At 37.5% G+C, this 14,428-nt stretch overlaps 2 protein-coding genes across 3 annotated transcripts; both read right to left on the bottom strand.

The window, feature by feature from the left end:
* Window positions 1–3,225: 3,225 nt before the first annotated feature.
* LOC106391496 (heavy metal-associated isoprenylated plant protein 5) lies at window positions 3,226–5,034 on the bottom strand. 2 transcript variants are annotated; one of them, XM_048778541.1, is made up of 4 exons: window positions 4,379–5,034; window positions 4,059–4,137; window positions 3,653–3,942; window positions 3,226–3,622 (listed from the first exon to the last, which is right to left on the bottom strand). In XM_048778541.1, exons 1-4 carry the CDS (start codon window positions 4,841–4,843, stop codon window positions 3,320–3,322), a joined length of 1,137 nt encoding a protein of 378 aa, XP_048634498.1. In that variant the 5' UTR covers window positions 4,844–5,034; the 3' UTR covers window positions 3,226–3,319. The 2 variants fall into 2 exon arrangements, with proteins under 2 accessions (XP_048634498.1, XP_013687617.2); XM_013832163.3 differs by having other exon boundaries at window positions 3,226–3,942.
* Window positions 5,035–8,257: 3,223 nt separating this feature from the next.
* Window positions 8,258–14,218, bottom strand: LOC125608321 (ABC transporter B family member 1-like). The gene is made up of 10 exons (XM_048778540.1): window positions 13,671–14,218; window positions 13,538–13,592; window positions 13,299–13,474; window positions 12,992–13,192; window positions 12,656–12,915; window positions 12,269–12,585; window positions 11,962–12,185; window positions 11,417–11,790; window positions 10,197–10,914; window positions 8,258–9,719 (listed from the first exon to the last, which is right to left on the bottom strand). Exons 1-10 carry the CDS (start codon window positions 14,085–14,087, stop codon window positions 8,445–8,447), a joined length of 4,017 nt encoding a protein of 1,338 aa, XP_048634497.1. The 5' UTR covers window positions 14,088–14,218; the 3' UTR covers window positions 8,258–8,444.
* Window positions 14,219–14,428: the final 210 nt, after the last annotated feature.

Here is a 14,428-nt window from a genome sequence, read left to right as displayed (position 1 = left end):
TTTGATTGGATTTTGCAATGCAACCGATCACCTAATTCATATTATCACCATTATTATTAGTTATTAATCTAATATTTGTCGATTTATATTCGTAGTGAGCAATGACATACCATCTTAGTTGGATTTCCATTTTGATTAAGTAGACTAATTGATCGTTCAAATGTCGTATGGACACTACTTTAAATTGATATATATATATATATATATATAATACCTTTTCTCTAATATTAATTAGACTCAGAAAATTCCAAATACATTTCTAGGTAAAGAAAAACCTTTTTTGAAAATTGAGGCTAAAACAAAGTTTTATAATCCAAATAACCAAGGAAAAACGTTTTATAATCCAAGAGGACGAAGATATTTGAATGATTGGTCACCAATGGCCAGCCTTTGGTAGACTTAACTAGTAAATTTTTGGATTGGTTTTCAAATGACGTTTTCCTTTGTATTGCTACTCAGGATTTTACGGGAAAACAATTTTTGCGTGGTCTAATAGAGCTTTTATTATTTATTTGACTATAGTATTTATGAGCTTATGGCATAGTCATGAAAAATGATGGGTGATCTATGTTCTAGTAAAGGTCAGTTAAGCAAAATTTATGATCTTATATGAGTAAGTAAATACTGGTTATCAAACCATGCATGATAGATCATAGAATATAATTTACGTAAATGAAGTATATATTTTCCTTGGTAGCTATAGAAATCAATAAATATACAATTTTATGACCTTATATGCATGGTAAATACTGGTTATCAAACCATGCATGATAGATCTTTCAACTTTTTTCAACTAGAGAACTGACACGATATACGTATTGTATCCATGGTTATAGGATTTTAATTCTTAAATCCTCCTCGTAAGCTAAAGCAAACGATAAGAGATGGAAGACGTTTGGCTGATTCCATATTCTGAAGCCCCAAATGATAAAACTTCTTTACTTTATTTGTATTGTCACTTTCTCATTATATCTCCACTAGCTTACATCGTTACGTCAGACCACATATTTGGGTCTTATGAAAAAAAAAGTTGACGGGAGCATTTTATAATTCTCTCTATTGCGACAAGAAGTGATCAATTTGGCAACACGTACATGTACACATGCAATTATTTGCCTTGGAGGAGAGTTCCACGCTATCCGCAACGTATGATCTTATTATATCTTTGTGAATAAAGTATTTATGTACATGATAAAATCCGATATGTTTCCAAAGACAAAAGTTTGTAATAAGTGGATTATAGGGTCTAGAGGAGATATATTATATATTTCCATAAATAAACCTCAAAATAGGGTGTGCCTGTTTGATTTATTCACAGCACCCAATGATTGGTTTATTTATTTTATGGTATTGAGAGAGAATAAACATAAGATACTCTTACAGAATTTGGTATAAGTGTGTATACAATTACATAGGTACAATACAGAGAAGAGAATATTGGAGAAACAAAATAGAAAGTGACGGAATCATTATCAACATGACTTTGTTTAATCAGTTTGTCTTTGTGCAGCACTCTAAAAGAAATATACGTAAAGATTAAGTCACTATTTGTTTTCCTTGTCGAGATTAAGTCACCATTAATCATGCTAGATCATGTACTTATTATATAAATAATGTCTGTACATAACAATAATGCATATATACACGTAGAGAATGGAAACAAATGCTATATGTTAAAAACACTTGCGTAACTGAGCAACTAAACAAATTCATTATCGCATCCGCATATATGTGTCTTTATATACGTTTACAATGACAATGCACGAAGAATCAAAGATGGCCGTATACTCTATGTTTTTTTCCTGGCAAACTCATACTCTCTGTTTAAAGCTAATAAAGAAGTTAATATAAGTAATTCCGTCTTATGATTTAATTTAACTAAAGAGGATACATGCATCAGTACGAAACAATGGTTGAAATCTTAGTATATCATGATTCATGTGTGTTGTCCGTCTCTACGTTTTCGGTTGGTATGTAGAGTACGCCAGTACGGCTAGCTCAAGAACATGTTAAAATCTTACATAAGAAGATGGAGACTTTTGAGAACTGCTTACAGTCTAGAAATTACTTGAACTGAACACGACCAGCTATGAATACTAACATGATGATGACAATCATATGTAGACAGACCCCTATAAATTGTTGATGAGATGCGTCTCTCCAGTTATTTACTCTTTTCCGTCAACTCAGTTAATTCATAGTATTTAATTTCGTGCAAATTACTTTATATACTCAAGAATGTGGTTCAAATAATGAAATGATTCGGTCTCACCAGAAAAGGTGCTTTCACGATATCTATTAATGGATTTCTCAAGTCAAAATATTCGAATTACATCACTTCAAATATCTTTTCAACTATAGATTATAGATAGATAGTTATCTTACAATAAGAAAATTTAGATGCATACAACATGTCAACATCTACCATTATCTTCTTCTTTTACTTTTAACTTGAATGCTATTCATATTTCTTCCTCATAAGAGACATCATTTTTTTACCATATGTTAAAAGAGGGATCATTTTGAGTTTACAGTTCGAGCATATAGATGATAAGATGACAAAAGTGATGCAGATATATAACAGAAGATCCTTCTATATATTATCTAGATTTTAATCCGGTTTGCTAAATACGACAACTGATGTTATCATACTTATATTTTAAAGATGTTATCAAAATTATATATATTTATATACAGGCTTGTTTAGTTACTAACTGAGCTATACAATTCTGTAATTCATTAGTGAATTATTGCAGGGAAGACTAATGATTCATTCATTGCAATAAAGATAACACTTTAGTTTGCAAAGGATAACAATAATTACCATGGAGATAATAATATCATTGTTGATCGAGAAAATAGCTTTAATTAGCTTTCCAGCAAAATATCATCCATTGTTGTTCATTTTTTCCAAGATTTCGTACAAATATAATCATTTGAATTTGAATCATCTTTCTACATAAGTCAATCAACCAAAATGATTTCCTAGTGGAAAACAAAAAGATTCGTAGCCAAACGTGAAGAACAATGATAAATCTACCAAAATAATCCATTCTTGAAAGTTTACTTATTATGTTATTTTCATCATTTTACATTTTTGTTTATTGTCTGCTGACACTACAATTAAAGTAAGTGAAACAACTAATTATTTAAATATTTGAAAGAAACTAAACTAACAAAGGAACAATACCGGCTACACGTAAGAACCCGTTGGCTCCATATCAGTTTCTAAACTTTATCCAAAGTTACCATTCGTGAATGTTTCACATTTTAAGTTCCGACCCTTAAAGTTTTATATATTTACAATTTAATCCCATGGTTACATGACGGAGCAACCGTTGGGGTTCTCGTCGCTGAACATTCCAGGAGCCGCGTTCATGTTTGGATGCGAGTAAGGCACGTAGCTTCCGCTTGCGTGGTTATATCCTGAACCTGGATAACTCTGACCCCCTATCGGATAAGTCTGACCCTCTGTCGAATAACTCTGGCCGTACACGTGTCCTTCTTGCCAATACATTGGAACCGTAGGATGCGAGTATCCATAATAATCCATCTTATTCACCGTAGCCACCGGCGCACCTCCTCCGCCGCCGGCACCTTCCTTCTTCTCGCCGTCTCCGGCCTCTTTTTTCTTCTCTCCGCCGTTTCCGGCCTCTTTTTTCTTCTCTCCGCCGTCTCCACCTTCTTTCTTTTTCTCTCCGGCTTCACTTCCTTCTTTCTTTGCCTCAGTAACACCACCAGCCGGATCTTCTTTCTTTGCGACGGGAGGAGCGGCTTCTGACTTATTTTTCTCGGCGGCTCCGTCGTCTTTTTTTGCCGGAAGAATAGGCTCGACGGTTCTTTTGAGTTTTTTAGTGAGGAGAGGCACTAGTTCTTTGACGTCCATCGTTCCCTTCACTGTTACCATGTCTCTGGCTGCATCTATAGCCACTGTCTCGACCCCTATTTCATATTAATAAACATTAACTAATTAGCATAATTAAAATGGCTTTTGGGTTTTAACCTGAGGGAAAGAAAAAAGTTAACTTCTAACTTCGTTTGTTTTTTAACCTCCATACCTTTGATTTTCAATATTATTTTCTTGATTTTCTGAATACATCCCTCACAATGTAGTCTGATCTTTAAAGCCACTGAGCTCTGAACAAAAACAATTTAAAGCCAAATCAGTTATTCATACTCCTACTTTGTTAGACAACTAAACTTGGTTATAATTTATTTTTTTGCTGCCTAATCTTTTTTTTTTTGTAATAGCTACTGTAAAAAATAACCATTTTAAGTTAGCAAAACCATATAGTTTTTTTTTTAACTTAATAGTTTTTTATTTGGTAAAATACAAAAGCATAGTTGTCTCTTGTCCTTATTGAATTTAAGTCTATACCTCTTTGGGAGCGGCCGGAGTAGGAGGACTAGGAGCCGCCGCCTTATCAACACCGTCGGATTTCTTCTCTCCAGCGGCGGCGGGGGCTGCAGGTGCGTCTACTTTGGACGGTAGTGGTGGTGGGTTGGTGAGTACCACCTTTCTCTTCATTCTCTCCTCTAACTTCTCCCGGAGTTTCACCGGATCGATCTTCCCGACCACCGTGAGCTTGTTCCCACCCATATCCGCCGTCACATCTTTGACTCCCTCAAAGTGCTTCACCATTCGCTTGATTTTCTTGGCGCAGCCTTCGCAGTGCATATCCACTTTGTAAACAAAGGGGGAGGGAGCGGCTGCAACCGGGGCTGCAGCTGAATCTCCGCCGCCGCCACTCTTTGGCTTGTTGTCGGTCGTCTCAGTAGAGGCTACTACGGCGGCTGCCTTCTTCTCTTGTTCAACTTTGGCACCTTCTTGTTTCTCTCCCATTCTTGGTTGAAGATAATAAGGATAATTTTTATTTTTTATAATATTGTAATTCAAGGCTGAAGAAATGTTTGAACGAGAGGAAGTAGAAGCAAATATGTGTATTTATAGAGAAGAGAGGAGTCGGTTTGGGCGTGGAGGTTATTGTTATTATATTTGATACATAATTTTATTGAATATTGTATGGTTTGATGTTACATGATTATTCATGTGCTAACGCATATATGATATACTATTGTGTATTTGTTATGGTCTGAGGTCAGGGACAGTGGGCGTTTGACGCCGGCTTGACACAAGTGATGGTACGAGACACGAAGGCACCTAGTTTCTGAATAAAACATATTTTTACAGATAACATTTAATTAATTCATCATGTACTATGTTGCTTTTGAAAACAAAAGGATGTCATTTCTCAGCTTTGACTACTTGATGACTAGTCTAAGATTAGCCGAATCTTATTCAGTTTAAGGTAAAAAAAAAAGAGCCATTAACTGCTGATGCGATAATGATTGAGAGATTCGAAATTAACCAGATGGTTAGACAAGAAAGCACGCAAATGAAGAGAAATGATTTAACCAAAATATAATATACAACTATACATTAGATCGTTACACAATTCACACACTAAGTAATAACTAAAATAATAGACGTTGATGCAGCAATTTGAATTTGTTTTATGTTTTCATAATTCGCATATATAAAACATGGTATGAAAGTATGTATTAACTAATTTACGAAGTACGGAAGTACAAATCTGACATGTTTAAAACAAAAGAAAATAGAAGTAAAATTGAACTTACAACTCTTTCCTTTTCAAATAAATGTGAACTTTATGTTTGGGACATCTTTCACACGAAAATTTAAAGGGTTGAGGCAATAAATCTCAAACTCTTTCTGTAAACTGAAACCTTTCAGCGATATTTCATGAAGCCCACAATTAAAAACTCGAATTTGCTAAATTAAAAATTATGTGCCATGATAATACTGTCAACTATGACGTATTGATTGAACCAAACTTTTTGATCACATCATTTTTGAGTATTCTATTTCCGGTAGAAGTTCTAAAGAAAATAAAGAGATAGATGATCTATTATATTATGATAAATGGTATTGGATAAAGTTATTGATTCTTCACATTGCATTGTCTTGTCTTATTCTACCTGAAGCCACCACTGAAGCTGATGGATCATCCTCTGCTCTCCTCTTTTATGTTTTCTATTATTTAGAAATTTTAAACAGCCATATATTATTTTTGAGGTATTTTAATATTGTCAAACGAACCAAATTTTCCAAAAATATTTTTACAGTTGTTTAAGAATAAACTATATGGTTTTAGGGATATATATTTCTTGAGATTCATATCTTTATAAACTCTGTAAAAGAAATTAAATAGTTTTATATAAATTATATGGGGTATTCAGTGTAAATTTGTTCACTATCTTTAAATTATATGACTGGTATTTTGGATGCTAGTTCATTTTAATAACAAGACGATCAAATCTATATTTCAAAAGTACAAGAAGAAACAATCGCACATGGTTGTAAACCTGTAATTTGTCAAGTAGTTTGATCTATTTATATATTTGGTACTATAGTACATAAAATAATTTTAGATGTGTGTGTAACGTGGTGCCATATATTAGTAAATTACCCAAAAGAATGTGCATAATCTATTTATGTGCACATTTCAAAGAAAATGTATATATTTTCCATTAAGAATGTAATCTCCATGTTCTATTTTAATATACTATTCGTTTCACCTAACAAATGCGTATATATTACTTCACTCAATTCGTACAGCACTAATATAGCATATATAGTTCATGTTTCAATTTCTACATATTTTTTTTAGGAAAACAAAATAAGTTTGGTTCTTCGCAGAGCAATTATTGAGTTAGATTAAACCATTTGGATTTGTAACTCACCTCCATGGAATGATGGAAGTAACTGCCTATCTAATAAAAAACATGGGCTGCGTGATAGAGGCAGAAACATGCGGAAGTGTCACATTGATTTATTCAGTTCCGTGAGTAAAAGTAAGTTAATATGGTTTTCTTTCAACTGAATAACAGTAAAAGACTCTTTTTTTTTTAATTGAATCAACAGTAAAAAGATAAGAACGTGAAAAATGTCTCAAAGAGTTGCGTAATTGCGCTCCGTTCCTCCTTTACCGGTCCATTTTGTCAACATCATATTTACTATTTTGTTGAAATTTTTTTCATGTGATCCTATAAATGACGTAATGTCTGAGGTAGACACATATTATTTTAACATGAGATATAAATTTTGATTAGTAACATTCTTCTCTAGTATCTAAACTTGTCTACTTCATAATTTTTTACAATTTTTTTTTCACAAAGTTAACTATTAACAATACAACAAAAGTCAGACTGAATTAATTTGTGTTTGTATTCTGAAATTTGGAGTTCAAGGTTAAAAATATATAAATGTGATGACATACTTGTCGTAGTTTAAAAAAAATATTATTTGTATCTTGATACGATTCCAGCAATTTTAATTTTTTTTTTATTTGGTCATTAATAGATTAGTAATTATTCCTTTTTCTTGCATAATACATTTTTATAATATCAGGATTGGTAGTAAGAGACTCAGCAGACAGCAGGTACTCGTATTATAGTGCCAGGATTGGCAAAGCTAAAAATCGTATCTCTCATTTTCAGGCAGAAGCAAACTGCGTCTATTTTTTTTTTTTGCTACAGTTTATTTGGGCTAAAGGCGACGCGTTAAAAAGAAAATAATATGTGTTGTAACATGCGATGAGGCCAAGTTGATAAAGGATGAGCCTATGTAAGCCCTTGCTTTTAAGATGGGCCTCTCTTCAGTCATCGAAACCGCCCAAGTAGGCTAATTATACTGAGTGAGTTTTCTTTAAAGTTTCTCTTCCTCTTTGTCGTCATCGTCTTTTTTTTTTTTTAAAGTGAAGTTTGTCGTCGTTGTCTCCACCTCCACCTCCTCCTCTTCCTCCTAATCGTGGTGAGGATACATTTGTGTTTTATGTATCTCTCCCAAGCCATTCCCATTGTGTTTTTTGTTCTTGCAATATTTTGGGAGGGAATCAAAGTGTTGCTATGGAGGCCATAGAGAGAATAGTCCTTTGTGAATTCTAGTAGAGCTGACCTTGAAGCTTTGGCGAAACAACGGGTCTAAAATTTTGCAACGATCATACAAACTTTATCTTTTCAAACAGATGACCGAAATTGATTCTTATCCGTATTATATCCAAAATGCACATGCATAATATTATACTAAGTTATGTCGAACAAGATTGTGGGAATATCTACTACCTTTTTCGTAAGAGCTAACTTTTTCGTAAGAGCTATGCATTGGCGAAATTATCTCCATCTTCACTTCACTAGAAAAGCTTGTTATTTGATAAGAGGTAAATGGATATTAAAGAGGTGAAAATTAGATTCATCATAATAATACTATACCATCAAATCTGAAACGTTGTTCCAAAAATAGGTAAACCCCAAAATTACTTATTACAAAGAAAAAAAAATGAGCACGTGGAGTTTTCTTTCAGAACATAGCCTAGTGTTTGTTGTCTTTACTCTGTTCTTTCTTCTTCTATACGACCAAAGTACTAAGCATCATCACCTTCCTTAACCCTAGAACTCCCCCCTGACGTCATACCAATGACCTGACCATGCGTAAACCTCTGCAACTGAATCATCCTCGCGTAGATTCCATCAGGATAGTTCTTAAGCAGCTGAGAATGCGACCCTTGCTCCGCTACTTTCCCATCATCAATCACCGCGATCGTGTGAGCATTCCTTATCGTAGACAACCTATGAGCCACAACAATCGACGTTCTACCAGAGCAAGCCTGGTCCAACGCCTCTTGCACCGACCTCTCGGACTCCGCATCAAGAGCACTAGTAGCCTCATCAAGCAGCATGATCTCTGCCTTCCTCACCAAGGCACGGGCGATAGCAATCCTCTGCTTCTGCCCTCCCGAGAGCTGAACGCCTCTCTCGCCTACGTACGTCTTGTATCCATCGGGCAACGCGGATATGAACTTGTGCGCGCTGGCTAACGTTGCGGCTTGTATGATCTCTGCCTCGGTGGCGCACTCGTGTCCGTACGCTATGTTTTCTTGAATAGTTGTTCCGAATAGGCACGGCTCTTGAGGGACTATGGCTATGTGTTTCCTTAGGGCTTTGAGATTGTACTTTCTTATGTCTTTGCCGTCGATCATGACCCGCCCTGAGGACGGCTCGTAGAATCTTTGTACAAGGGAGATCACTGAGCTTTTACCGCACCCGCTAGGGCCGACAAGAGCTAGAGTCTTGCCGGCTCTAGCACGGAGGGTTAGGTCACGGAAGACTTGAATGTCTGGTCTCGAAGGGTAAGAGAAGTCAATGTGTTTCAGCTCCACCTCGCCGCGTAACCGGTCTGGAACCGGGGTGGTATCAGGATCATCCGGTTCGATTTCGGTTTTTCGGTCAAGAAGCTCGAAAACCGACCGCATAGCCTGACCACCTTTGATGAAATCAGGAGCTAAAGTGAGTGTCTCTGCTGCACCGTTGGCTGAGACCATAAGGACCATGAAGACTCTAATGGTTTTGGAGAAGTCGGAGATGCCGTGTTTCACAAGCCACGACGCGTACCATAGCCCTAGAGCGTAAGATGCGTAGAGACAGAACTGTGCAATACCGTAGCCAATTCCAGCGATCTGTCCTTTCCAGAAGCAGCGTTTCAAAGGTGGTTCGAGGTTTGCGGTGTAGAGACGAACAATCTTTGCCTCTGAGTTGAAGGCAGCGACTGTCCTGACGTTAGCTATGGCTTCACCAGCGAGCTGTGTCCCCTTGGCATGCGCTGCTTCCAAGTCTCCGGAGAAGCCAGTCATGAACATTTTCTATACAAAAGACAAAACAGACGTTAAAACTAATATTTACTCTTTCTTATTAAATGTTCCTTTTCAAAATAATATTATGATATAAATTTATGTTGAAAACAAAATATTTATTTATATAAAATATTTTCGATCTTTTAATTAATATTTTTGAATAAAAATACATATATTTTTGGGAGAGTTCTAATTTTGTGATACCACTTTTCAAATTTATTTTTAAATTATGACCATACACCCCAAATTTGTGTAAAAAAGACTAAACTAACTTTTAAATCATTTATAAATTTTTATAAACCTAAATCCACTGTTTAAATATTAAGCTCTAAATATAATTGCATGTTAGTTAACTTATAATATTTCAAATAATTTATCTATATATTTTTTAAAAAAATATTGGGCGACGGTCATACCGTTTGTCCCATTTAAGCCAGCACTGTTGACTTCTCTAAGAAGAACAATAAGAGATGCAAGAACACAAACCTGTAAGACAGTTGCAGCAACAACTACAGGGAAGACAGCGACCAAGACCAACGCGAGCCTCCATTGCAGAACAAAACCAGCAGTACAAGCAACAAGCATCAAAGCTGTGTTCTGCACAATCACCGAGATTCTATCTCCTATAGCTGACCTCACGTTATTAGCATCAAGAGCCAACCTCGCTGAGATTCTTGCACTCTCATTCTCCTCTTGATCAAACCAAGCCATCTCGTTCTTAAGCACCGCCGTAAACATCTTCTCACGGACCCTCTTGGTCAGGTTCTCACCGACAATGTCCCAGAAAGAATGCTGGAGCGTGTTGAAGATAAGCGCTGTTGAGGATAGACCGATCAAGAGGTAACAGTACTTACCAATCTGCTTGATCATGTACTCGTGGTTCGGGTTGTAGTAGATGCTAAGGACCGCGCTTAGGACGTATGCGAAAAACGCGCTGAGCGAGCCGCAGACGACAGAGCCTATAGAGCCTAGGAGAGCGTATTTCCACTCTGGTGAGTTCATTTTAGCTAGGCGCAAGAAGGAGTTGGCTTGGTCCTTGAAGGGTAGCTTATCGTGTCGATAGTTAGGGTATGAAGAGGCGTCAATGGAGAGGGTGAAGTCAGTAGTTGAGAAGTCTGAGAGTCTCCGCGAGTACGGTGATCTTCCATATGAAGAGTTCCGGGTCATTATTGGTGAGCTCACAGAGTTTCTTGCACTCGACTGTCTGCAACATGTAGAATAAACATTACTAACCACTAGGCTTGTCATTAATACCCGAACCGAATCAATATTTAATATTTTCAGTTCAGATTCGGTTATTAGTTCGGTTCAGTTCGGCAAACTTTTTAAAAAGTTTCAGTTATCGGTTTGGTAGTCAGATAGCTCGGGTTTTTCAAAATTTTAACCAAATCCCGAACTAAACTAACCGGATTGACCAAAAGACAAACCGACCTAACAAAAATAAACGAAAATAACCAAGGTTTAAAAAAAATTTAAACTGAAATCTAGCCGAAGCTATAAATATTGGTTTAATTTGGCAGAATTTTCAAAACCAAACCAACCGAGAATCGAAACAGCAAGATTTTGAACAAACCGAATTAACCAAAAACCAAATTAATGAACCGATATAACCGAATTAACCGAAACCGCATGCCTAACCACAAAGAAAGAAAGCATCACCATTCAACAATCAATATCAAAGCAAGAAAAATGGAGTCTGAATATACCTTGCACTACTCTTTCTTGCATTGTTCATAGCGGTCTCGTGAGCTGCCTCTTGCATTTTGATAAGCTTAGAGTAGACACCATTCTCCCCCTTGGCAAAAAGCTCGTCGTGCGTTCCAATCTCAGAGACACTTCCTTGCTGAAGGACAGCAACAAGGTCGGCTTTGCGTATGGTGGAAAGACGATGAGCAATGATGAGAGTCGTCCTTCCGATCATGAAACGATCCAAAGCTTCTTGCACTAGCTTCTCTGACTCAGAATCTAACGCACTCGTCGCCTCATCTAGTAGAAGTATCGCAGGGTTCTTTAACATGGCTCTTGCTATGGCTATTCTTTGTTTCTGCCCACCTGATAGCTGTAGTCCTCTCTCCCCTACCTGACACATTATTTCAAATTACCAAATAAAATATTAGGATAAGCGGACAATATCGTACTAATAAGAGAATTGGACATCTACTTTATGACGGACATCTGGTTCTAGTTGAGCGCCTGGTCCTAGTCCGGCATAACACAAAACATTTACACACATGTTAAAGAACATACAGACCTGTGTGTCGAAGCCATCAGGTAGTTTGATAATAAAGGAATGAGCGTTGGCCACGCGAGCTGCCTCCTCTATCTCAACTTGATCTGCGTCGGGACGCCCTAAGAGTATATTCTCTCTGATAGAAGTGGCGAATAATGCTGGTTCTTGGCTCACAAGCCCTATCTGTTGCCTTAACCATTTAAGTTTCAGAGTCTTCAAGTCATGCCCATCTAGTAAAACTTGCCCTGCAAGGAAGATAAAAACAGTGTTAACACAAAAAAATCCTCCAGCAAAACAGAACACAAGGCCTTGGACGTTCTGTTTTCACCTGATGCCGGGTCGTAAAACCTCTCGATAAGCGAAACGACCGTGCTTTTGCCCGAACCGCTGCTCCCAACCAGAGCTATAGTCTTCCCGGCGGGGACAGAGAGGTTAAAGTCGTTAAGGATCTTAACATCAGGTCTCGACGGATACGAAAAGTCAACGTTTCTAAGCTCGACTAGGCCCGTGACAGAGTCTAGCTCCACGCCGGACTCGCTGTTACGCTCTATCGTAGGCCTATGATCAATGATTCTAAAGATCTTCGCAGCAGCAACTTTAGCTTTCGCAAACGCAGCCATGCTCGGTGCTGATTGTCCCAATGCCCTTTTAAACAACAATCAAGAACTCAATAAACAAATGATGAATGAACAGAGAGAGAGAGAAGGGTGCTTACAAGCCACCGATCATGACGGCGAACATGGTGGATATAGCGAGACCACCGTTGGTCAAACGATGGCGAACGAGATAGCCACCGTACCATAGCAAGAGAGCGTAGCAACAGAAGACGACGAAGTAAGTAGCGCCAAGTCCCATTCCTTTGGCTAAACCTGTTTTGTAACCAAGTCTCTGAGCTGTCTTCAAAGCTGATGAGTAAGCTTGAGAGGCTCTCGTCTCTCCGACAAACGCCATTACTACTCTGATTTGCACCACTGTCTGAAATTTCAAAATCGAATCAGACAAAGATAACAAAGATGTAAGAATGGTTTTGATTCTTGATTTGTGTGCTTACTTGTTCGACGATGTTACCAGCTTGAGAAAGAGACTCTTGGCTCTTGTTAGAGAGCTTAGAGAGAGTTGTGGTGTGGATTCCTCCGATCACAGCTATCAACGGAACCACCGCGAGTGTCACTAAAGCTAGCTGCCACACCGCCGTGAATCCCACGATGAATCCGGACGCAAAAGTCGCCATGTAATGGATGAAGTTCCCTAACTGAGATCGGAAGATCAGATCAGATGAGTAAAAAACAGAGTAAAAACAGAGTAAAACAGAGTAAAAACAGAGTAAATAGACTAGACTCTGTTTTTTCTTTGTTTACCTTCTCGCTAATGGCGTCTTGGACCATAACTGCGTCGGTGTTGATGGCGGAGACAACATCGGAAGTTCGAACCTCAGTGTCGAAGAACTGAATGTCTTGGTTTAAAGCTGCTTCTAAGTACTTAATCCTCATCTTCGTGGTTTGTCTCTCTCCAGTCCACATCCAACACGAAATCTCTGTTTCAAAAACAGAGGATTTAAAAACCATAAATCAAGAAACATAAAGTTTAGGTCTTTCACCTGCCCAGGAGGAAGCCCAGATCGCAGCACCAACGACGAGGAAGTAAAGAGCATACTGTAGAAAGAAACCGAAGTTTTTGAATTAGTGTTTTCAGAGATTGAAGAAACAGAGGAGGTTTTTTAAAGTTAGTACCTTGAGGACTTCTTGCATCATCTTGTCGACGTTGTTAGCGTTAGAGCCAAAGGAGTTAACGAGATCGGCGAAGAATCTGAGGAACAGAGGCAAAGAGCAGCCGTGGACGAAAGCGCCAACGGAGCCAATTGCCATCAGCGCGTAATCTAACCCGTCTGCGAATCTGAAAAGCTCTTTGAATGCAACTCCATGAATTTCAGGTTTCTTGGGCTCCGGAGGAGGAGGAGGAGGAGGAGCACCGTTATTTTCCATTTCCGGTGGATGTTCCCGGAGCTCTGTTTCTGAGTTTCTTGAGTTGTTGTTGTCGGAGGAAGCTTCAGGGAGAAACTCAAGTGCTTGCATTTCGGACAAACGCCATTGTTCCTCCACTGACTTTATTTCTTCTTCTTCTTGTGTCTGAACAGATTCTTGGGACATTTTGATTAGATGTTTTCTTACTTTACTTTATAGAGAACCTCAAAATCCACACCTGCTCTGAGAAAAGAATTAAAAAAAAAAACTATAATCTTTTTATTTTGTTATAAAACTACAGTAAAACACCATAGCTTTCTTCCTCACTTTTTTTTTTTTTGTCACTGAGCTTTCTTCCTCACAATACTTATTTTTATAATAATCCCACTTCCGTTTAGTTATTTATTTCTCTATTTATTACCTTTTTTACCGTTTAATATTTTTTAAAATAGTACTATCTGATTGGTCAGTCAATATGTGTCTTTATTATGATTTCACCTTGTAATGTTTTAATACTATTTGATTGG

Source organism: Brassica napus, chromosome A4 (assembly GCF_020379485.1).
Source record: "Brassica napus cultivar Da-Ae chromosome A4, Da-Ae, whole genome shotgun sequence".
Lineage (NCBI taxonomy): Eukaryota > Viridiplantae > Streptophyta > Magnoliopsida > Brassicales > Brassicaceae > Brassica > Brassica napus.
The sequence above is the reverse complement of the archived record's forward strand: the minus strand, read 5'-3'. Positions and strand labels throughout refer to the sequence as shown.